Genomic DNA, 25,163 nt, shown 5'->3' with positions numbered 1-25,163 from the left:
TCAGAGCACATATAGTTAACCAAAGAAAAGAGTACAACTCACAAGAACTCATCAGTGAAAGATCCAGGGAAGCTGCTTGAGCACTGAGATGATCACAGCCTCATTTATGGATTCAGAGAATAAAGGCCTTGCACAGAATGAGTGGTTATCTCTCCGTCAACATAGTCACCGGTAGCCAGTGGCAACGACTTTCAACATCCACATCAGACTGCTGTGACTTTGTTGATAGTGTTACAGGACACCACTTTTATTTGCACATTTCGTGGTTTTGTACATAAACACACACTAAAAACTCCAGACCACTCTGTAAAAAAAACCCTCAGGAATGATCACCCACACACACAGATAAAGAGTTGCACCAAACACAAATTCATTAGCATCTGTATCCTTTTATTTCAGACGCGACAGATGAAGAGGCTCTGGAAATGGCTCCAGTGCTGGTGAACGGTTCTCCCAAGCTACCTCGCCTACCGATGCCCAGCGCTATGGACCATGAGTCTTTTGACATCACACTCCACCGCAAAGACTCCGAGGGCTTCGGCTTCGTCATCCTCACCTCCAAGAGTAAACCGCCGCATGGAGGTGAGAAGCTGGTCTCTCAAATCCTGCATCAATATTTTAAGATTTTCATCATCTAGGTTTCAGGCTTAGTACACAGTATGTTTATAGATAGGAAAAACACGTTTTCACTCTTTTCCTTTCGACAATTGCTGCTAGTACAAAATGAATGAGCCATGAATGATAAAATTCAGAAGTTAGTACACATCAAAGACGTAGGAGAAATACTTGATTGATTACTGGTTTTCTGGTGTCATGACAAGATATGATATATTATAGTTTGTAGCAGTTGGGTATAAAATAGACAATCATAGAAGAAACAGCGATGTGTTCCTCTTTTGTAGTTTATACATACTCGGCCGAAATATTCTATCCAGATGTGGGTCATTCCATATCTCGATAATTATATATATCACAATATTTCATGTTTTCTGGTGATTTGATAAATAAATAATCTATATAAAATAACCACATGGTAAGACTATTTTTGTTTTTGTACTGTATAAAAATGAAGTATTTTCTTATTTTATTAAGAACGTGTGTGCAAAATGAGCATGCACACAAATGGTGTGATGTAAAAACAAAACCATAATCGTCCAGTGATATTCCCTCAGAATATTTCACATCAGATTTTCTGAAGAATTTGACTTATTGTGTGCTTGTTAGTATCAATTTAGACAACATAATTCTTTATCACAATATATTGATATATAATATAATCAGGATATGATTCCATTGAAAGATGACATATATGCCCAGCCCTAATTACAATTAAACATTAAACAGATTTTAGTTAAACCATGTCAAAGCTGTTATGCTTTGACCACAGTGTCCACTATTATGTTGGCTTTCTAGATATATTCCAAGTTTTTTCACAATGGTCACTTTATCTGTCATAATGTCTCATTCCTCTTCATATTTACCATTTCAGTAATTCCACACAAAATTGGCCGAATCATTGAAGGCAGTCCCACCGACCGCTGCGGCCTGCTGCACGTCGGTGATCGTATCTCTGCGGTCAACGGGCGCTCCATCATTGAGCTCTCTCACAATGACATTGTTCAGCTTATCAAGGAAGCTGGCAATGTTGTCACCCTCACTGTGGTTCCTGAAGACGGTGAGTATCTCTGTGTGCCCACATGGGCAGTTACTGTATAATAGTTTTGCTGCCAGTGCCAGATAATCAAAGCAATCAACTATGCACATAATAAGAAGATGTGAATATTTTAGTATCAGTATATAGAATTTAGTTCAAAACTGAGGTATGCCAAATTTCAAAATGGGACACCTGTTCCTCTGAAAAGATTGAATGAATCAAAATAAAACTAATTGCATCTTTATGTCTGATTATGATGATTTAAATTTTACAGGCTTCATTTACTTCAGGATATTAAGGATTTTTAGCCTAAAATGAATATGAAACATGTTATAGAAGGATACTTTATATGGGCATTTTTTTATACTTATCACTGTAATCTCAAAATGTATTTTAGAATACAAGGGCCCTCCATCTGGAGCCAGTTCAGCTAAACAGAGTCCAGCTCTTCAGCACAGAGCCTTGGGGCAAAGGTCAGCAATACAGGATGAACGGTAAGAATCTACTCCCAAACAAAAGACAATAATAAAAGCAAAAGACAAAGCTTTCAGTCGCCAGAGGAAAGGGTCTTTTCAAACTGTCCAAACATGTTGTTCATTCCAGTGGATTTGAACTCCAACTGTGCTCTGACTATACTAACTTCCTACCCAGTACAAAGCTGTCCCAGGGTACTCTATAATAGGGAATGAAGATCCCTACAAGTCAGTTTTTGAACTCCCACCAAAAACTTACCTTAAAAACATTTTCACATTCGCATTAGGCAATACTGAGAACATTATTGTGATGCCTTGGTCTTTTTCTTCCATCCCCCAATTTTGGCCAGAGGGTGTACACAGAAATAGACAACGCAATAAGAACGTCCTCTAAAAAATGACAGTAAATTCTGTTATGCTTATGGTGCTATTAATACAATGGTGTTAATGCTTGTTCTTACAAATTCTCATGAAACCACAAAAAACCCTGTGTGTGTGTGTGTGTGTGTGTGTGTGTGTGCCTGTATTAAATATCCAGAATAACATGATAGATGTTTTAGTATTGCATAATGGCTTTTTGTGTTTGTGTTACGGAAGTAATACATCTGTTGTTTGCTTTAGTTATAACCTGGACCTGGAAGAAAAAAGGGAGGGAGTCAACTGGTCTGACCACAAAACTCTTCCACTTAGTGAGCAGGGAACGCTGTGTGTGACAGGACCCAACCAGGTAAGACTAATCCTCTTATTCCCTTATACCATTATGTCTTAGAAATTATCCGAAGGTTTAAGCTGCTAAAGGCACATATTTTTACATAATATGCATAGAAGCTCCAGTCTTTATGACTGTATAAAAATAGATAATACAGTTCATTGTTTGCTCACAATATAGCATCCTGTTCACATGAAATAAATGCTGCATACACGAATATGTGAATGTTGGACACACTTATGTCCTTCTTAATATTTTTTATTATAACAACATTTTTTCATTCATACCTTTCATACTTTGAGAAATATTTCACATTTTAAGCATTTAAATGAAGCATACTTTTTCATGTATTTTGAAACTATTTTCAAACCTGAAATGTTTCACATCTTTTATATATTTTGGGTTTAATTCAACTTTAAAATATGCAAAATTCTCTGAAGTTTTGTAAAAATGACATTTTTACATGAGTGTGTGTGTGGGCAGAATGTTCAGAGCCAGTGTGCATGACATCACAGCTGGAGTGGAGTGGAGCTGAAAAACTGTCTTTTAAAAATAGCTTAAACTTGCTCTCATTCCCACAATGTACACTCTCCGTACATAATTTAATCTTCAAAACATAGGAAAATGTGTGATCTTTCATAAAATGTAGTTCTGGAAGCAAATAGACTTCCACATTTGGTACTGTGAGCCTGACAAGTGACAGGACCGCCCAGGAGCTGCCGCATTGACTCCCATGGAAACTGAGACAAAAACTTTCTGGGAGAAAAGCAGTCCGTTTTCTAACATGCTCCCATTTTCACATCTATCACACCACACACATAAATGTCTACATTCACGTGTCCAGCAGAGCCTTTTCTGCATCATGATAACAATATTTTGCTGTCTGGACTCACTGTTTTTGAGTGAGAAGCAGGGGTTTGAAAGGTGCACTTCAGCTACATTTCTATGAAATGAACTGTCCAACCCAGGAGTCAATCAGCAGTTCTCATCACCATGACAACCTATTATTGTAGTTGGAGAGACACAGCTGATTGAGATGAGCTAATTAGTGCAGTTTGACACACACAGACACACACACACACACACACACACACACATTCAAACACACACACACACACACACACACATTCAAACACACACACACATTCAAACACTGACACTTTTCCAATTCTACATACTCCTTCAACTGCTTCTTCATACACATTAAAGCAAGCAGCATGAAATTAGCTAAATAGTAGTTACACACACACACACACACACACACACACACACTCACCCTCACCCACCCATAGGACTTTTACAACTTTTAAAGCCAGCAATCCAGTTTAGCAACAACAGCATTCGCACCGCAATTTCTACATTTGAGAAATTAGCTTCTCTAGTTAAAGTTTCAAGTAATGATACTGTCCAATCAATATAAACAAAGAATGAAGCCATTCAAAGTATAGGGAGGATCATTAATGACATGACTAATCAATAGAAAATTGTCCAGCGTCAGATGAGACATCACTGTCCTTGAGGCAACTTTGGGCTGATTGGATACAGACAAATTAAAAACAAGAAAGGGTTTCAATGACATCAGAAAAAACTGCACCTTGAACAAAACTTTTATCACAGGAATTATTTATTACGCCCTGCTTATACGTATATTTGTTTTTATGCATGTCTTGTGCATGAATGTTGCATGTTTTTGTGTGACTGTATGTGAGTGTATTAATGACTGAGTTTTATCTTTACGCTGTGTAGGGTTGTCTGACAGTGGAGTTAGAGAGGAGTCCTCGGGGCTTTGGCTTTAGTCTGCGAGGAGGAACGGAGTACAATATGGGCCTGTATATCCTGAGACTGGCTGAGGATGGACCTGCTCAGCTCGATGGAAGGATCCATGTAAGTGCTCCTTTTATTATAATTTTTATTTAAAAAAAATGAAAACTACTCTCATAAACTCTGAACTGGGGAAGACTGTTTATTTGTACTACTTTTGGAAAGGGGGTGAAGTTAGAGACACTCTGAGGGTCTTGGTATTTTTTTATAATAATCATGACGTGTTTTTTCCCTTTCCACAATACTTGGTGATGAGCATTTTGCTAAAATTGCTATTCTTTGAATCTTGTGGTGAGATTAAAAGCAGAGATTGAGGCTACAACAAAGGTCACAGAGTCATTAATATCTAAGGTCATTATCCCCAAGGGTTAACGAATGTGCTTAAAGTATTTCATCAAAATCAGCTTGAGATGTCATGTGTGCACAGTTGAGCTCAAGGAAAGCACGTGGAATTTCTACAAATTGAAACGGAAAGGTCAGGGGGGTCACCAAAATCATTAAAATTCATTCTCTCTGGACAATGAATATCCGCACCAAATGTCATGGGCGTTTAGCCAGTAATGTTGAGATGTCTTGCTCTGGACCAAAGTTTTGGCAGACAGACTAAATGGCAGACAGCTAGAACGACATCCACATGGTCTTCAGCTAATAAGCCATGAAAAAGTTGATTAAATAAAAGTCATTGCATTCGTGGGAAGCTTATTTTGCTCCACTCAATATTGTTAATGCTGATATATAGAGCATTATACTGCTGAAATCTAATTTTGCTCTTTAGCTAGTTTATGAAGGAGAGAGGTACATCAGAAAAAAAAATATTTCTCATGCCATGTGCTGAATGCACCAGAGATTAAACTGATGAATTGTGTTTCTACAACTGTCTGTTACGATAGTTAAGGGTATACAGCAATTCTGTAGAAGTTTTCAGCCAAGATGTTTTTTTGCTTTAATTTAGCAAAGTAATTTCAGCTCTCTGCAAGGCTAATAGAGAGTTGGGGGGTTGGTCTTTAAGTCTTTATTTTCAGATTTGATTTGATTGTGTTCTCTTGTTTATAATTTATAGATTTGTATCATGTTTTGTCCTTGAGTGTCTGCTTGTCTATTTGGTCTGTCGGTCTATCGGGGAGGGTCACACTGTAACAGACCCTGATCTTTTGTCTGTCTATGGAAGAGATGATGTTATCACACTATTGTTATTAGGATTATTAGGCGGTTAGGGAAAATAATAGAGGCTCCTAGCAAGAATCAATCTTAGACTCGCCAGACTGTTATCTCTGGGCATAACTTTGCCTATCCAAGGGTGGAGAGGAATGTCAAGATTGATTAGATCCTAACAGACTGACATGTTTACACACTTTATCATGAGTTATTTTGTCATCTCCAATAATAGAGGATACCTCCAGGGTGTTAAATACAATGGTGTTAATGCTTGTTCTTCCAAATTCTCATGAAACCATAAAAAAACCGTGTGTGTGTGTGTGTGTGTGTGTGTGTGTGTGTGTGTGTGTGTGTGTGTGTGTGTGTGTGTGTGTGTGTGTGTGTGTGTGTGTGTGTGTGTGTGTGTGTGTGTGTGTGTGTGTGTGTGTGTGTGTGTGTGTGTGTGTGTGTGTGTGTGTGTGTGTGTGTGTGTGTGTGTGTGTGTGTGTGTGTGTGCGTGCGTGCGTGCGTGCGTGTGTGCGTTGGAAGGAAAAGAGTGGGCTTCAGGTTTTTTGATACATCGATGTGTATGTGTTTATAAACATCTGCATGTTTGAGTGAGAGTGTGAATGCATGCACAGCGTAGTATGCTAACCTTTCACTAGATATGTATTAATTGCATTTTCTGCATTTTTCAGGTTGGAGATGAGATAGTGGAGATTAACGGGGAGCCGGCACGTGGCATTTCTCATACACGGGCTATTGAACTGATCCAGGCTGGTGGGAGCAAAGTGGTACTGCTGCTGAGACCCGGGGCGGGCCTAGCTCAAGATGGTGGTAAGTACCATATACACAATTTATTCACTGATTTAACCTACAGAGTTTTTCCTCGAAACTTTTAGTTTACCATTTGATACGGACTGCCAGTGCCTGTATGCCTAGAAACTAATTACTAGTGATCAATTTAAAACCTAATTTGGTAGGATGGTGGCAACTTTAGTAATTAATTGACTAAATTACATTTACAAATACAATTTTTAAACGATATATAGACATATAGAAATAAATATGAATAAATGATGATATAGACAAATTTTCATTATTTTCATTATTAACTTTTTGCAGAGAGTTAGAGAAGTAGATTGGATACATGTCTGTTAAATATGATACTATAGCGAGTGGCGTATTAGCTTAGCTTAGCATTAAGACTGAAAGCAGTAGGAAACTAGCTGGCATGGGTCCGTCCAAATCTAAAATCGACAGGGTGCAGTTTCAAAGGGATTATGTGCCATGTCTTATAGGAGCAGTGACTTCCTTACCTGATATCAGACAGAATTGTCACCTCGTTACTCAGTTCCCATTTTCAGTCTGACATTGCCCCTTCTCTAACTGATTTTTGTGGGGGAGGGAAATTTTCTCACCAATCACTAGAGACCGCATTCGCCTGAGGCTAATGTAATTTCAAGCCGACACTGATGTGTAGCCATGCCAACATACTGCTTTTGTTGGGGTTTTAAAGAGAAACTTAGCAGATTTTCAACCAGCTTAGTGTCATTGCAGTGTATGCACAAGAATGGTGTGTCCCTTTGTGCTGCCAGCGCATTGAGTGTCCGCCAAATGACGCAGATTTTTCTACCTGCATGTACTGCCCGCGTAATGATATCAAACTGGTTCACTGTAATGATACAGAACCTCTGGCACTGATTGGCTAATAGTTAGTCCTTGCTAATTGTTAATTGGATTGGATGATTTAAAGGTCTGGACCCAAGCAAGTGACTTCCTGGAGTCTTGTTGGTTATCTAGTAACTTATCAGTGACAAGACTCCAGGGAGTCACTGCTCCTGCCCAAGAGAAGTTTGTCTTTTTTTTTGTATTTTATATGAATCAAACAAACAAAAGACAAAATATTATTTTTGAACTTTGTAGTTACTTGTTGGTATATTTTGTTACCTTTTGACAGAACCAGGCTAGCTTTTTCGCCCTGTTTTACTGTCTAAGCTAAGCTAACTATCTCCTGGCTGTAGCTACATATTTAGAGCGGAGGTATTAGAGTGGTATCAATCTTCTTGTCTAACTTTTGGCTAAGCGTATTTCGCAAAATGTCAAACTATTCATATGAATTCCATAGCATATCATTCATGGTATGTTTGATAAACGTTTAAACTGAAGTTAGCAACGGGATTGGTTTTATTTACCAGATGTGTTTACAGGGAGGGGACACTGTAATTAAATACATGTTGCATCCATAAATCCACCTAATGTTTAGCTAATGATAATGACTCCAATCCGTTTGTTAATTGCTGGAACCTGTTTTGGAATGCTGCCTGTATTGATTTTAATGCACTTTCTTTATTGACTTTTTTTTTAAATAATTCATTAAATCTCTAACCATCTGCTTCCTTTTGGCTCTTCTTCTCTTGCCCCTGATGCAGGTAGTACAGCTTCTTCTACTGTGTGCTACTACACTGAGCACCAACACTAACATCTTCACTGCTTTTAATGGCCTCTTCTCTTTTGTCTTGGTAATTCTTTTTCTCACATATTTTCTCTCTGTTAACCTCTCAGTGTAATCATTTTTTTCCCCTTTCTAAAATGTAGTATTTTGTGTGGAATTGCAATATTTGATTGTCGCTATGTTGCCTCTGTGTAAAATGTCTGCTTCTCTTACAGGTCAATGTGATCAAAAACTAATTTCCCCCACAAACTATTCCGAAGAGGTGTTTTTCTCTGACACATCACCCCTGTCCTCTCCATATTCCACTGGGGCTTCCGTCTTTGTTCCCTCTCCCTTCTCCAGCAAACTGAAACATTCCCACAGCTGGAGTAGCATCTCCCCACGAGGCCTCAAGCCCCGCAGCAGCAGGGGTTTAAGCTCAGTGGCGGAGAATGGTGAGTGGGCAGACAAAGTGGTAGAAAGGCTCTCTCCCATCTCCCCCGAGCATATGAACTTCTACAAGAGGACAAGGCCCACAAAAGACTCCAGAGAGCTAAGCAGCCCAAAGAAAACAGGGGAGACATTTCCTAAAGCCAAAGAGCAACATCACAGTCCCAAAAAGACTGAGAGTCAGGCACAGGAAGAAACACTGAGACGTAACAGAATGACTCAGACACAGGTGAAAACACGATCCACAAGCCCCAGGAAGTTTCCTCAAGCTGGACAGCAAGCACATTTGCCCCTGCAGTGTACAGAGCATCAACCAGGCCCTCAGAGGAGATTAAAAGACTCTTCCAGCAGAGAGAGCTTGGATCATGAAAAGAAGAATGGCAAAGGGAGGAATCTTGAGATCAGAAGATACTCACAAAGACAGGAGATGGAAGGGAGAGGAGAAAGGACCAGGCCTAGCCGCGAGCAAGAAACCTTAAAAAGAAGGGTGTCTTACCACAGGGCATCTCCTCATATAGTCAGAGAGGAGGAGGAGGGGAAAGGTATATGTAAAGACTCAGGGCACAGAAATGACAATGGGAAGTACAAATCTGCAGAAGAGACGAATACAAATAAAGAAACCATCAACAAAAGAGAATCACTGTTATCTTTTAAAGGTATGCAGAGTAGAAAAGGATCCGTAGTTTTGACCAGAGAGGCAAAAGGAAGAGAAGACACATTTTCTTACTCCAAAGAAGTCAGAGGTAAAGAAGACTTTGTGGCCTCTGTAAACAGTTCTCCAGGGACCCCACAGAGCCCAAAGGGACCTATTAGCCCAGGCCCTTGGAAAGTGCCCAACTCAGTCAAAATCCTCTCCCACGCAGAGGTCTTTCGTGACCCTTTGTGATAGAATATTGATTCACCCAGACTTGAGAATTTTCGACAGTTACGTAAGTGGATTGTTTTTCTGAGTTCTTCCATAAAACAGAGAAGTGCAACATTGTGCCACTTTTATTACCTTCGGATCTGATTTGTCTTTTGACTAGGTGTTTTTTTTGGGAGTCCTGTGACATCACGTGTTGGCATGTAGCACATCCCCTTTGCCTTTTCTGCTGCTTCAGCATCTTTGGTGTGAGACTCAAGCATGTGCGGCATGCTCAGGGCCTTGCCAGACAAAACATTACGAAATGTGAATATGTGCCAATCCTGGGAGCCTCCTGTGGAACACCGACTACTAACAGCGCTTCACCCATTACAATGCAATGACCCATATGCAAAGAAAGGAGATAGGCTCTCGCCTCTCGCCTGTAGTATACACAAAAATTTGACTGTCATCTAGGGTTTAATTTTGCTCTCTGCCTCATTGTGGGATTTTTTGAATTGTTGTCTTTTTCTGCATGCAGTCGGTCCTTCTGTTTGTTTTACTGCATGTGTTCTGCACATCACTGAGGATGATCCTATTTCTTGTTTATAATTCTCATGCTCAACACCAGGCAGATTTCTAATACAATCCAGCAATCATTCAGTTTACCGGGGACTCTAGACTGTTGTTCTATTAAAGACATAACTCTCCCTACAAACAGTATCATTAAAAAGACCAGAAACTTGTGGTTTGAGAACTTGTTTACCATGTGTACGATAACTAACCAGTGTGTAATTTATTGAGATGATAGATTAATATGTGTAGATGTAGCTGTACCAAGCCATTCCACATTTTGATATAGACTTCAAAGATTTGTCCCATGTTATTTGAACTCTCACCATCCCTCTAATGTATTTGAGTGGTAGGAATTACCATGAATCTTGTAGTTCATGAAATGTATAGGTAACGTGCAAACCGCTGTACCAAATGTTTGCAATCGCTCAAAACGTGTCTCATTGTGAAATATAATATATATATATATATATATATATATATTTGAATGTGTCATGTTTTGCAGATTCTAACTTTTAAATATCTATCGAATTCCATTGCACTGCATCTGCCCTTGTAGCATAACAGAACGGTTATGAGTTGTATTTTATTTGTGATGTTGACTTGCTGCAAATGCCATTATTATTGTTGTTGTTGTTATTATGTTTTGAAGCTATTTGATTTTTTTTCTAAAAGATTCACTGTTTCAAGCAAAAATTGCAATTTATATAATGATGTGCAAGGTCTGAGTGATGCCCCCTGATGGTTTTCCCTTTGCCTACTGAGAAAAGAAACATGGGGGGTTTTAAATGTATGTATTTGTTAATCCTGCTGTTTAATTATCTGAATGGGTAGCTTGAAGGATAATGGCGCTTAAAGAGTGATGTGGTGGTTTACCAAGATAATGAGCATGCTGCTGATGTAAGACAGGTATATAGAAATTCCCCCTTCTTACATATTTTCAGGGTTGTTGAGATCGTGAGGTACAAAAATTGGTTCTATTCATGGGGTGAGTGAACAGGAGATTCTCTGTCAGATGTGTTCTCGACTACTGGAAATGCTGTTTGGTTTAGGGGAGGACTGGCACCTGGGTAGAGTGTGCAGGAGGGAGGACATGACGCGGACTATACATGAAGCCGGTTTGTGATTTGATCATAAACAAGTGAGTCTCTTTTGAGTCTCGTTCCTTCAATTTGTCAGATGATTTTGGTGTCTGCCCATACTGAATCTCGTCTCTCCAGTAGGACACGTTCGTTTTCTTCCAATTTTGCACAAGCCGCATGATAGAAACGTCATCGACTCTCACACATGGGCTCAATTGGACATTACACAGACTTTGTAGTGGGAGCTGGCAGGGTAAAGTCTGTCTGATGCCTGGTCCAACTCATTTGGATATTTGCGTTCTCGCAGCTCTAATGTAATGTCTAGATCATTTCAGGTTTGCAGTGCATGTGTGAAAGGGGCTATAGTTGAAGTTCACTGTTACTTTCTGTTGTAGAATCGGAGAAAAGTAAATATACTCAGCAGTCAACATATACCTGCTAATAGAGTTCATGAGATTGAGAAATATTCAGATGACCTCAGGGAACACAATTAAGTAACAAACGTGATAAAGTCAACATCAGTGATAGTCAGATGATGGTGAAGGACTGGGATTGACTGTGATAAGAGCCTGTGATTGTATGATGGAGTTTTCAGGTTTAAAAAAAAAAATCACTTGACGGTACACTATGAGCCAATTAGTGGTAGGTTATTGTGCAATAGTTTGGTTGGTTGAATGAGTAAATCCAACCCTGAGTGTCAGGTACAGGCAGTTCACTCTGGTGAATCAGATAATGTAATTTTTATTGTATATCCCCTGCACTGTTGTACTCCTTTCTGCTTGTTTTTTTTTTTTTTAATCTCATCTCTGTATTATACTGTGGCCTTGCATCGCTTCATTAGAAAAACAATCCTTGTGGTATCTTCTACATTCTGTAGGAACAGTAGATGTAAATGTTTGTACATTGTACAGCACCTTTATAAATATTTGCTGAGTGCTCTTTCGGGGGAAAATAATAGAGGTATATTAAATCGCTCCATTATTTTTTTATGTAAAAAAAAAGAGAAAATATTTAAAAATTATTTGAAAAAGAATAGACTATGACCTTGACATGGTGTTCCGTTCATGCACTGAAAAATAAAGTTTTACTGAAAAAAACGCCTTCTGGATTTCTTGTATTGAAAATAAAATACATAAAAAATACATTTTTAATTAAATCAATTACATTCTATTTCTATCATAATTGTTCACAGGCTAATCATTTGGGTGCCTTATTTAGATTAATTTGTTTCTGCATTCCAACAAAAGTGTCCTTTTATATAAGAAAGCAGCATAAGCCCCTGTTACTATGGAAGATTTCCAGTTGTCATGGTAGCCAACTGCTGACTTTCCCGACAGGGCTCAGAGAGACTTCCCTGCACAAAGTAGATGCCTTTTTCAATTGCAAGAGAAAGCTCAGAGGCATCTTATTTATGTGTTGTGTCCATTAAATATCCATACTTCAAAAGTGGGCATAAATCATGAGGGCGTATTTGAAATGAGAACAGCTGGAACACATGAATGAATGACACATTCTGAATTAGAAATAACTCAAGCAGGTATGACTGCAAACTGTTTGTCAAAGGTCACACAGTACAAATTTGTTCTTGTCAGTTTCTCTTGTGGCGGAAGGTATTGGATTTTTCGTAAATAAAAATTGATTTTAGCTGCAGGGAACTTCTATAAACCAAGGTCCCTTACTGAATTATAAACATTTAGACCAATGCTTCTATTCTTAACCTTAAGGTTGAATTATTTCTGCAGGGGTTTCCATCAAATTCACTCTTGAGATGCCAATTACCACCGTAGGCATCTACAGCAGTACACTTTTTTCAGTGCTTCATTTATTGTATGAAGAAGTACAAGTTATCTGTGAATGACTGTGTAGACTCTGTTAGTGACGAAAACTGACTTGAATGTTCTGTATCATTTCAGGTTTGGAAATTAAATGATAGCAGAAGTAAATGTTCTGCAAAGAGCTCATTTTTTCATCCCTTTTTTCAGGACGTTTTACACTTTTCGGAAATACATCTTGAGAAGAAAATAGGAATTTTAAGCCCAGGTGTTTGTAGTGCAAAACAAAAGATCAGATGTGGGTTCACTTTTATTAGAAATATATATTTTTCCAAGTTAAAGGAAAATTCAGATGTTTTACAGTCTGTATATATATATATATATGTGTATATATACAGACTGCTAATTATATATAATGCCTTGAAAAAGTATTCATGCCCCTTGAACTTTTTATGTTTTATGTGATAGACCAACACAAAGTAACACATAATTGTGAAGTGGAACGAAAATGATATTGAAAATGGTTTACAAAAATTTAAGCAAATAATCTGAAAAGTTTGGTGTGCATTTGTATTCAGCCCCCTCTACTCTGATACCCCTACTTAAAATGCAGTGCAATCAGTTGCCTTCAGAAGTCACCTAATTAGTTAATAGAGTCCACCTGTGTGTCATTTAGTATCAGTATAAATACAACTGTTCTGTGAAGGCCTCAGTGCTTTGTTAGAGAACACTAGTCAACAAAAAGCATCATGAAGACCAAGGAACTCACCAGACAGGTCAGGGTTAAGTTGAAAAAAATTATCCAAAGCTTTGAACATCTCAAGGAGCACTGTTCAATCCATCATCCAAAAATGGAAGAAGTATGCCACAACTGCTAACCTACCAAGACATGGCCAGCGAGTGAGGACAGCACTGGTGAGAGAAGCTGCTAACAGGCCCATGGTCACATAAGTTGTGCACTCCACAAATCTGGCCTTTATGGAAGAGTAGCAAGAAGAAAGCCATTGTTGGAAAAACAGACATAAGAAGTCCTGTTTGCAATTTGCCACAAGCCATGTTGGGGACACAGCAAACATGTGGAAGAAGGTGCTCTGGTCAGATGAGACCAAAGTTGAACCTTTGGCCTGAATGCAAAGCGCTGTGTTTGGCGGAAAATTAACACTGCTTATCACCCTGAACACACCATCCCCACTCTGAAACATGGTTGTGGCAGCCTCATGCTTTGGGGATGCTTTTCTTCCGCAGGGACAGGGAAGCTGGAGGATGGATGGAGCTAAATACAGGGCAATCCTGGAAGAAAACCTGTTGGAGGCTGCAAAAGACTTGAGACTGGGAAGGGGCTTCACCTTTTAGTAAGACAATGGCCCTGAACATACACCGGAGCTACAATGGAATGGTTTAGATCAAAGAATATTCATGTTAGAATGGCCCAGTCAAACTCCAGACCTAAATCCCATTGAGCATCTATGGCAAGACTTGAAAGTTTCTGTTCACAGAAGCTTGCCGTCCAATCTGGCTGAGCTTAAGCTATTTTGCAAAGAAGAATGGGGGAAAATTTCAGTCTCTATATGTGCAAAGCTGGTAGAGACATCCCCCAAAAGACTTGCAGCTGTAATTGCAGCGAAAGGTGGCTCTACAAAGTATTGACAAAGGGGGGCTGAATACAAATGCACACCACACTTTTCAGATTTTTGCTTGCTTAAATTTTTGTAAACCATGTATCATTTTCGTTCCACTTCACAATTATGTGTTACTTTGTGTTTCTCTATCACATAAAATCTCAATAAAATATGTTCAAGTTTGTGGTTGTGACAAAATGTGAAAAAGTTCAAGGGGCATGAATACTTTATCAAGGCACTGTATATATCTTTATTCTGGTTTGTTTAAACATAAACTAAAAAAGGTACGAAGCACTTGCTGATTTAAGTTAGAGACTTGAAAAGGCATATAGATATGTTTCCTCTCGTGCATATTGTACCATAATGGCACTTCTTCGCCTGGTGTTCATTCACTCCCAATACCAAAGCATATTTTTACTATGTTTCAAACTGGTGTAGTATTGAGTATGTCTGTTTATCAAATGGCCTAAGTTACATGTCTGCATTTAATCACATTTCACACAGGATGAAAACACCACCACCAACCACATGATTTTTGCACAATGATTGTCCTGTTCCTACCTTCATCGGTTGAGCTTTTGGGTTTTACCGTAGTCCATCTTTCACACCACTAGATGTCACTAACTTACAGAGAAGTGCTACAGTGTAGATGGTTGGAGAAGGGTAAGCATCAATTCAGATGTGAATACAATTTCTTGTCTCATTTAATAATTATTTTTAGGGCACTTGCCATTGTCATTGCCGTAAGAATGCATACTGTGAACAGAATAATGCACCATTTGAGCTTTTTCCTGAGAAAAGTAGATATATCACAGGAAAGGCATTCTTATGAGTCGTATGAAGGCTTTTGGATATCAGGGAGAATAAGTTTTCCTCAATGAAGCCCTTTGGTAACATCTGTTGTCATGGATATGTGTGTGAAGATATACAGGGGAGTAAAAAGTTATGATCCTGCTGCTCTTTACATCACCACCTTGGTATGTCGGAGCATGAGAAAGGCAGGTGAACTTTGCAGCAGTGGACAGATATCCACATTTGGGTGGCAACCTCTTTTCTCCATTATCAGACATGAAAAGAAGCAGATGCATTCTTCTAGGTTGGTCATTGAAAAGGGAGGTGTCTTAGTCTTTCACTTCGACAGGGTGTTTGGAGAGATAAGGAAAGCAGGCTCTGCCACAGCTCTTGAAAGCTTTGAACATGAGAAGTTTCTTTTTTGTAATGCCCTAAATGGACTTGAAGTGCACCACCCAGTTTTTACAGGTTGTAATTAATTTGCTTTATATGGTAGGGTTTGTAGACCAGTGAAACCTCAAGTTTATTTTAATATCCTAATTTTAAGTGATGTAATGTGCCTTATCAAAAATATCCACAGTTCTGATGTTTCCTCACGGTATAAAGAGTCCAGATGCAGGCTACTAAACTTCATTAGCTCTTCGTTGCCAGGTTTCTTTGTAATCTGTGTGTGTTTCATAGGCAATTCTGAGTGGAGGAAGGAGACAGCCCCTGTCAACAAACGTACGTGGTTGAAAATGGGTGGTGGAGTGAATTCCTTGGAATTTACCCCAGTAAGTTTGTGAGGCAATGAGGCACAGCCCCCTTGTTGAACTGTGGAATGTATCCATGACAATGACTGAAAAAAGTCTGAATCGATTTAAATGTAGGCACCCAGTACCTTATCTGGCACATACACACACACATATACACACAAGCATGAAGAATAGAAACATATGTGTAACAGTGAAGTTATAGTCTATAGCCACCAGAACTACTACAGAGAGCTGTCATTATAATACAGTATGAACAGTATGATCACGTAAGGTGATTAAGAGTATAGGTAGTGCAAATCTAAGTGTTTAAAAGTAACTAAAACTTAAATATATGTTATTTGAAAATATGAATTGAAGATAGATATACGAACAAATGCAGATTGTGCATAGGACTAACGTAGCCAGTGAAAAAATGAAATAAAGATTTTCAAAGATTTCTTTTTTTAAACATGTATTAAGATTTTATAATTCTAATATGTATCATGTTCTCTTTGGGACACTTTGCAAACATGTAGGTCTATATCAGAATAGCATAGAATAGAATAATAAAGAGGGACGAGGGAATACCCCCTTTTTTCCAGGCACACCCATAATAATTTCACATTTTAGTGTTGCAACACTTGGGGAGACGTCTCCATTTCTCACAGGAGGAGACCAGTGACCACTGAGCTGCTCTTACTGGTGGACTAACTGGGAGTTTGTTTTTATTTACTGCTCATAAAAAAAACACTCCTCTTTTAAAAGTGATTGATTTTATTTCCAGGTCTTTCTTCGTTCACTCTGTGCCTGTTGTCTGTCCTGTCGCGCTGGAACACATAAAGTTAAAGATAGACCGTTTGAAGAGAAACTTCCTGTTTTTTCCAGTTATATTTCAAAATAAGACACCGATAGATAGATAGATAGATAGATAGATAGATAGATATGTAGATTTATAATGAATAGTAAGTATAATATAATCATATAATAATGGTAGCAAATGTGTTAAATATGCTAAATACCTGTTATTTGTAACAAGTATGATTATTACTTTTAAGGAGCATTGCGTTTTACTCACAAAAACACACATCACTTTGTGTTTTACTGTCACTTGTTTTGACTGTTTTCAGCTATTTTAACTGTTAATTGTTTTTTAATGTGTACATAGACTATTATATTTTGTATATTTTGCATCTGATATAGATGCATTTGTCATTATCCTCTTTGCTACTGTAACACTGTAAATTTCCCCACTGTGGGACTAATAAAGCAATATCTTATGAATTACAATTAAATATCAGCCTTTTTTTTATACATTTTGTATTTAGTCTATGATATCAACGCGTGCTTTTTGTTGTGAATAACTCCGCTTTTATATTGAAGGTATTTGCTTCCTCACTTCCTATCGTGCTGTTAAAGTGAACTTGACCTCAGACTATATGGATAGAAGTGTTGCGTTTACAAGCTCATCACTCTTGACCGGTAACGGAATGACCCGCGTCTCCTCATCTTTGGAGGACTTGGACCGAAAGAGACATAATCTGGATCTGGGTCTTTTCTGCAGCTCCGGCATGGAAACTTTCCTGGAAAACTGTGGACGGAGAAGAGTCAGATCTCTGCTCTTAATATACCTCGTTGTCGTGAAGGCAGCAGGTCAGTGTAACATCAGCCTCCCTGTCTGGTTTATCAGATAATTTTTATCCGCGTACCAAAGTCACATGAGAAAGAGTGTCTGTCAAGTCCACAGAAAAATAACTGCTTACTAAAATGACATATTGTTGTAATTAGGCTGTGCAGGAGGAAGTCATATAGTTTAAAACTAAAGTGAACTAAACGTGAAAGGAAAATAACAGTATACTAATGCAGACAATAATAATGCATAGGCTATCCACGGTCAAAATATGTTTTAGCATTGGGGTCATACTTTGTAGTAGTGTGTATACTAAATGGGAAGGACAAACATTCTCCCTTTCAATATGATGCAGTCCAACTTTAACTACGGTGTCAGTAATAAACACAAACAACAAGAAAAAAAACACAATAAACAGTTATATCTACACATTTTCAACAACAGCAAAAATATTATGAAACAGTATGATTATCATTATAATTATTATTATGAAAATGTAGCTATGTTATGGGAGGTCTAATAAAGTGGCCACTGAGGGTATAAGTTTGTAAATGCTACTTTCTTCTCTCTGTAGAAAGAGTCTAGGACTCCTATGTTTGTGAGATGAACTGTTGAGACAAGAGATAAAGCTGCACACCTGTGAATGTTTTTAGAAATATTACGTGGATGAGTTATAGATAAGACACCTGCATTAAGTCATTAGGATAAATATCAACTGTAGACTCCACTTTTTCTTTTTTAGAAGAAAATATGTTATTTCTTTTCAGTATCACTTAATCACTTAACCAAATGTGTTATTAGTAATAACTAATAGCTGTATTTGTTTATAAATTATGAGATATTGATTAATTATATATAAATATTTTAACTTCTAAATTGCAAATTTATGGCGAACTTCTTGGACCAAAATCTATTAACAACTAAGTTAAAACATTTATAACTGTAGCCTTGATGATTAAGAACCCTTTTTAATGATTTATTAACATCTATAACTGTCGCCTTGATGGATTATAAGTAACTTAGAAACTGATGAGTATTTATTAATAGATTACCAATATAATAACTGCATTATTACACTTAGCAAGGAGCTTTCTCGCATGCATTTTATCATCTCTATAAATTACTATGTAGCAAGTCTGAATTTAGCTTTATATTTCTTTTCACGTTACAGAATTTCAGGTTTACTATTTTATTGAATTTTTTTTAAACAAAAAGATGTTGCTGTTGATGTTTCCTTTTTGTCTCTTTTTTCCCATCAGCTGACTGTCCTAAACCTGAGGGAACGGAAAATACTGTCCTAACCAACGCAGCCCTTCTCATGAATGATTTTCCAGAGGGTTCAGAGGTCACTTTAGAGTGCTCTAATGGATATGTTACAGAAAGTGGCTCTGGCGTTATCACATGCGTTGATAACAATTGGATTGAACCAGATCTCATCTGCAAAAGTGAGTTCTGTCTTCTTTACAGCTTTCTACTGTTGAACTCCAAAGCTTTATTCTGTCATTTTTGGGGTTAATACCGTGGCCTACGAGTCCAGCATCAATGTCCTGTTGTTTGTATTTATATTGCAGAAAAGGACTGTGGTACTCCTAAACCTCAGCCGAATATGAGCTTTAATACCAGCGCTGGGACCCTGTTTGGTGCTGTAATAAAAGTAGTTTGTGATAAAGGGTGAGTATGCATGTAACATTTATGAAATATCTTCCCATCTAATTGCTATGTAATTGAATTACATATGAACATCAATTTACAGAAGCAGGCATGAGCATGGAGCAGCTCCAATGACAACACAAAGGCTGCCCTCAGTAGATATTCATGTTCATTTACATACATACAAAGTATCTCTTTTCGCTGTTCTGCCAACAGTTGTCAACCAAAAAGTGCTGTTGGCAGATAGACCTAGTTGATCGCAGTCAAGGTGAATTTGCTGATGTAAACAGTCCCTGAAGAAAACAAAGTAGTCTTGAAAGACAAATAGAGCCATTGCCAGAGAGTGCTTCGTTATGGTTTCACTGATTACAAACTTGGCTCTCCTTTTACCTACACTGAAATAGTTGTTGAGACATAGTTCTTGACTCAACTCAAGAATTTAGTTTCAAAGTTAAAATAACCTTTCCGTTGCATTACAAAGTCTTGGCTCCACGGTATCAATTCCTCCTTAAATAAACAGCCCTGCTTAATGTTCCTCCCTCTTTCAACAGTTTCCGGGTCAGTGGGTCAAGCTACAAACAGTGCTATGCGTTAGGATGGAGTGGAAAAGCCAAGTGTGAAAGTAAGTTTGCTAAGTTTTTGTTTGCAAGAGTCATTTTATTATATACTTCCTCTGTTTCTCTGTTTGTGGGCTTTTTTTCTCTTCTCCTCGCAATCAACAAGTAGCACCATTTACATGATAACGACATACTGTAGATTATCTGTTTTTAATGTAAGAATGTGTAGAAAAGACAAGTTTGTCTGATCCTCAGTTATAACATGTGATGAACCTGGTTACGTGACCAATGGCAGAAGCTCGTGGGATTCTCAAGATGACCCAAAATACGGAGAAATCATACACTATGTCTGTAATGACGGATACACCCTCATCGGGAAAGATAACATTGTCTGCGGCGCAACTGGTGAATACGATTCTAGGCCTCCTGCATGTGAAGGTAAGTGTCTGACTTGTCACTAAAAAGCTCACTGTTTTAGCCAGTTTTAAATCTCTCCATGTTGACCTCTATACCATTGTACAATGCATTTAAAATGGAGGCATCCTGGAATGTAACGAAGCAGTCAGAAAACCTTTCTTATTCTTTGAAATGTAACATTGTATTGACTTGCAGTTAATGGGATAAATCATGCGAAACTACACATGCGTGATTCTAACTTTCCAATCCTTAATGGGCATAAACAGAGGCTTGCAAGATCAGTAGCCAGTTTGCAGTGCAATTTAAAGCACTCAGTATTTATCTATTATATACTGTATTTAATTAAATACAGTGCACATACTGTAGGAGTTGCCATGGTTTCACTGACGAAACTCAATATTCAACACACTGCCTTCAAGATCAGACATCAGGGTCTCTCTACTCTAATCCTGGCTCTTTTATGAAGCAGCAATTTACTGCCACATTCATGCTCTCTTTTAACAGATTAACAGTGCATTGACTAAAGAGCAACCTTTCTTTAAAGTTGTCCTTCACCTAACACAACAGTCAGTATAGATTTCTACATCAGACATTGCAAGGCACAAGGCTTGTATGAGAAATGAATCCTTGTTAATTTTCTCTGTTGACATGAAATAGAACAAGAAGCATGTTACTGATGTATAACTGTCACATTCTGCATGTAAACTGTAATCTATAAGCATGCTCCACCACCTCATCTCATTAATGGCTGATGAATGATCATTTTTTAAACTCCAGTTATATTCAGTAGTTTTCCTATTTATAGGTTTGACAACAGAAGAAACAAAAATGGTAACACCAACATCTACACCTCCAGCACAAGGTATAGAAATACATTATAGAGATAAAAACTGATACATATTAAATTATGTTTACTCACACCCTACAGAGAATCCAGTATATTAAGGAGTGTTATAAGTAAGAAATATTCAATTTTCCGCAGAAGTGTCCACTTCTACAGATTCATCTACCACACCCACAGCTCACAGAGATAAAACTGTCACAACCAGTGCAACAACTTCTGTCTCACCTTCAGTACAAGGTACAGAAAAATGTAGATTGGCCTTTGATTAAGTTAGAAACCTTTTAGGCACAGCACTTGGCAGCATGAATGGATTATGTGCATGATGCATGCATCTCAGAAATTGCTTCTCAGCTTGACAGAATCACTTTCATCCTGTCCAAGCTTGAGAAGAACTAAGACTCGCTCTGATCGCTCTGTTCAAAGGTGGCAGAGACATTTTGACAGCTGAGGGTAAAGCTGCAACAACAACAACCAGTGTAACATCAATGACATCGTCTTCATTTCAAGGTATTGACGCCTGGATTTTTGCTGTGCCTCCCATGAGCAAATGCTTCCAAGTGAATTGTTACAGGACTCAAGTTTGATTAAACTGTAGACTTCTAAAAGTTGTGTTTTATTCAGTTTTTTATTTCACATAAATCACATGGTTTGAGTGGAAGGAAGAAATATTTTTTATGGGAAAATAATGGGTAGTAGTGGAAATTACAGGCAGCACAGAAGTACAAATATAATAACTCCTGTGCAAAACCATTGATCAGGAAAATTAACATTATAATCTATGTGGACAGCTGACCCTAAACCATCAGATAGGTCAACTAAAGTACATGCGCTAACATTTTGGAAAATATTATACTATTTGCTTTCTGGGAGAGACTTGGACTAACCGAAGTATAAAAACAATAGTTTACCATTTCATTGGGGGTAATGTGCTTGGCTATTTCTTGGCTTTTTGCATATATTGAACAACCAAGATGATAGCTTACTATCAGGAAGAGCCCGATTTCGTTCTCTTTGGTGTCACCGATGGCTGTAATTTCTAGTGAGTTCTGGATCTCCCTTTGCTCGATCCGCCATAGTAACCATTTACACTAGCCGAGACACGAAAAAAAAAAAAGCTGCTTCACACACAAAGGAGTTAAAGAGTGAGTCTGTTTAGTTATCTCTGCCTACCCTCACTGGTGAGCAACCATTCCTGGGTCATGCAAAACGGTCACTAACTGTGCGCCGTTTGCGATTTTTCCCAGGAATGATGCCACAGGCAGCCAGTACTTAGCCTACTGCAAATTGTGTAACCTCATTCAATGATACACAGTGACACAACAGACATTTTATTTAAATTAAAATCTTTGATATTATTACTGTTATTAGTTAATTTCCAAGGGACTGTAGATTGAGATTTAGTCAGGCTAGCTGTTTTCCCCTGTTTCCAGTCTTTATGCTAAGCTAAGCAAACCAACTGTTGATCTTCATATTTACCAGAAAGCGAATACGCTTTTTTCCCAAAATGGTCTTTCCCCCCCTCACTGACATGGAGACACTGAGTGTGAGCTTAAAGCAACACATATTACTTTTTCTACATACAAAAACATACACCAGCTTTCAAAATCATTTGAAAGATGCTATAAATTGTCTAAAGACTAAAAAAACCTGATGAGCTAGTCCTGTTGTCCATGGCACTATAAATAGTTTGCATACTAAGGATACTGTTTTATACTTGCAGGCAAGCATGATGGGACTGTAGACACTAACAAGGATATTGGTGAGTTATGGAGCTTCAGTACCTTGAAGATGTTAACATGAGTCAATATTTATGTTCTGTATTTAACTTTGCATGTGTCTTTCAGGATATATGCCTGTGATAGTCAGTGTGATATGCGTTTCATTAGGTAATGTTCAGTTTTTATATTTGGGAGAGACACTTTATATTTTGTAGTCGAAATACAAAATACCATAAACCTTTCTGTTTATTATGTTCTTTACAGTTGTGTGTATAATTGCACTCATTTTACACAAGTTTCTTCTGAAGAAAAAAGGGTGAGATCTAATATTTTACTCTTATCTCTTTAATGCATGACTCACACATGATTATGCTTTTTATCCTCACTTTGCACTTTCTGCTCTTTTGTTTTTACCTTTTGAAGTTTAAATATTATTTGTACTTTCAGGACATAAATGTACAGTAGTGTAGAGGTTCTAGATTAGCACACCTTTCTGTGAGCAAATACAGTATGTTATCAATATGCGTAACGTATCAGTAGCTAACTCTAAAGATTCGTATTTTTCAATGTTTTTTTATATGTTTCCGGACTTGCTCTGAGGAATGAGGGAAGTCTACAGGAAATCCTTTTATAAAACTGGCTGTGACATAGACGAAAATTCCCTTCAGGCCGGATGAATCAGGATGTTTTTAATAATCAAGGTTCATAGAAGGCATAGGAAACAGGCTGACATATTTTGCGACTTGTGTGAAGATATTGTCAGACATTCATGTAACCTGAATTGATTGAAACTCACTTGAAATCCAGAAAACAAATTAGCTCAGCTTTCCTTAAAGGAGCAGAGCCTTAATATAAACAAATATTGTACTTACTCTATGTAAAGATATAGTGGAGTATTGGCAGAGACTGAAGTCACTCTCCCTCTGCGTGAGTTTCTCTATTGTTTTGTTTTGATACCTGGTCCAGCAGTGCATGCATGTTAGTGCATGTGGCTGTGAAAAAACTTGGAGGTCCCAGCCCACTATTTTTGTTTTTTTCAGTATTTGGAATTGAATCTCATGAATCTCTCCTATAATCATATGCATGCTTGATATATTGCATTTAGTCAAGGTTAAAGCCTCTTTTACAAAAAAAAAATCATGATTCTCTGAAAGCTGCAATGACTAACCCTAACATTTTGGAATACTAATTAAGTATGCAATAAAACATAATTTGGTGAACTAATCAAATGTAGCATAAAAAATAACACAAATCAACAATTCTGACACAAATTCCTTATTTGATGACACCATAGCTCATATGACACCAGAGAAGACCTGAAGCCGGAGTTATTACAGTTCCAAAATCTTTAGATTGCCTGCCTGACTAAGGTACCTGTTAATTCATGTGTATTTACTGTCACAAGAGCTGCTGCCATAAAACAAGCAAAATACCTCTAAAAACATATTGAAGAATTGTTTACTTTTTCACTGACCTTCTCAGAAAAAAAGCTAAAATGCAGTTTTTAAGTCTGATCATAAAATACATGAAAATTAAGCCAAAAAAATTTAGCATGAATGGTTGTTTTCGTTTATTTTCGCACCACTGTGTGGATGAAGCTAAAACGAAACCGTTTTATTTTTCTTTCTTGTCAACACTAGCTCTGCAAACGGAACTGTGTCCATCTATTAAAGAGCATCTGTGGCCCTGGAGGGATGTGCCAAAGACTGTTGTGGTCACCCATTGAGTGGATGGGGAAAGAAAGAAAGAAAGAAAGAAGAAAACTCACTTTAACATTATTGCACTTCAAATGGCAGATAATCAAATCTGTAAAATTAACATAATTTAAATCGACATCCACTGATGAAAAGCACTTTTTGTAATGTTTTTGTTAACTGCCACATTATTTTAACAGTTGTAAATATGCCACTATAGTATTGCTATTTTGTACCTTATTTATATTATAAACTGGAATAAACTCTTGATATTGCTTCTGTGTGTTATGAAGTATTGTAAAATGATCCTTACCGGCCACTACAACAAGGCTGGAGTTGTTTTCACCCTGTGTGTGTGTGTGTGTGTGTGTGTGTGTGGGGTGGGGGTGGGGGGGTGGGGGGTGGGGGGTCATGGCAAAGTGTGGTTCTGGAGACACCCACTGTAGCTGGAACTAACACAGAGGCCATTTTCAATAATTTGCTAGGTGTCTGTCTGTCTGTCTGTGGATAGATTTTGTCACCATGATAACCGTGCAGGATGCAGTCACAAAACCTTACAGGTGTGTAG

General features: G+C 37.9%; 2 protein-coding genes across 4 annotated transcripts in view; both read left to right on the top strand.

The window, feature by feature from the left end:
- Window positions 1–12,235, top strand: part of magi3b (membrane associated guanylate kinase, WW and PDZ domain containing 3b) — a 152,172-nt gene extending 139,937 nt beyond the window's left edge. Inside the window, exons 15-21 of the mRNA XM_083938869.1 lie at window positions 400–582; window positions 1,490–1,675; window positions 2,052–2,148; window positions 2,749–2,854; window positions 4,583–4,720; window positions 6,490–6,628; window positions 8,462–12,235. Of these exons, the coding sequence (XP_083794995.1) occupies window positions 400–582; window positions 1,490–1,675; window positions 2,052–2,148; window positions 2,749–2,854; window positions 4,583–4,720; window positions 6,490–6,628; window positions 8,462–9,561 (1,949 nt within the window). The 3' untranslated portion in view covers window positions 9,562–12,235. The remainder of the gene's footprint in view (window positions 1–399; window positions 583–1,489; window positions 1,676–2,051; window positions 2,149–2,748; window positions 2,855–4,582; window positions 4,721–6,489; window positions 6,629–8,461) is intronic.
- Window positions 12,236–17,573: 5,338 nt separating this feature from the next.
- On the top strand, window positions 17,574–24,870 carry LOC310965209 (complement decay-accelerating factor). Of its 3 annotated transcripts, XM_083938696.1 has the most exons (13): window positions 17,574–17,738; window positions 18,975–19,160; window positions 19,287–19,386; window positions 19,917–19,987; window positions 20,178–20,360; window positions 21,145–21,201; window positions 21,322–21,420; window positions 21,607–21,690; window positions 22,904–22,942; window positions 23,028–23,069; window positions 23,166–23,217; window positions 24,196–24,271; window positions 24,542–24,870. In XM_083938696.1, the coding sequence occupies exons 1-12, from the start codon at window positions 17,576–17,578 to the stop codon at window positions 24,251–24,253; spliced, it is 1,134 nt and encodes a 377-aa protein (XP_083794822.1). In that variant the 5' UTR covers window positions 17,574–17,575; the 3' UTR covers window positions 24,254–24,271; window positions 24,542–24,870. The 3 variants fall into 3 exon arrangements, with proteins under 3 accessions (XP_083794822.1, XP_083794823.1, XP_083794824.1); XM_083938697.1 differs by lacking the exon at window positions 21,145–21,201; XM_083938698.1 differs by lacking the exons at window positions 21,145–21,201; window positions 21,322–21,420.
- The last annotated feature ends 293 nt before the right edge of the window (window positions 24,871–25,163 follow it).

Source organism: Echiichthys vipera, assembly GCF_963691815.1.
Source record: "Echiichthys vipera genome assembly, chromosome: X".
Taxonomy (NCBI): Eukaryota; Metazoa; Chordata; class Actinopteri; order Perciformes; family Trachinidae; genus Echiichthys; species Echiichthys vipera.
The sequence above is the reverse complement of the archived record's forward strand: the minus strand, read 5'-3'. Positions and strand labels throughout refer to the sequence as shown.

Coding starts and splice junctions, on each gene's coding strand:
- LOC310965209 (XM_083938696.1), top strand. CDS start 17,576: ATGACCCGCGTCTCCTCATCTTTGGAGGACTTGGACCGAAAGAGACAT. Junction 19,988..20,177: donor TGGAAAAGCCAAGTGTGAAA/GTAAGTTTGCTA, acceptor TCTGATCCTCAG/TTATAACATGTGATGAACCT. Junction 22,943..23,027: donor AGACACTAACAAGGATATTG/GTGAGTTATGGA, acceptor TGTGTCTTTCAG/GATATATGCCTGTGATAGTC.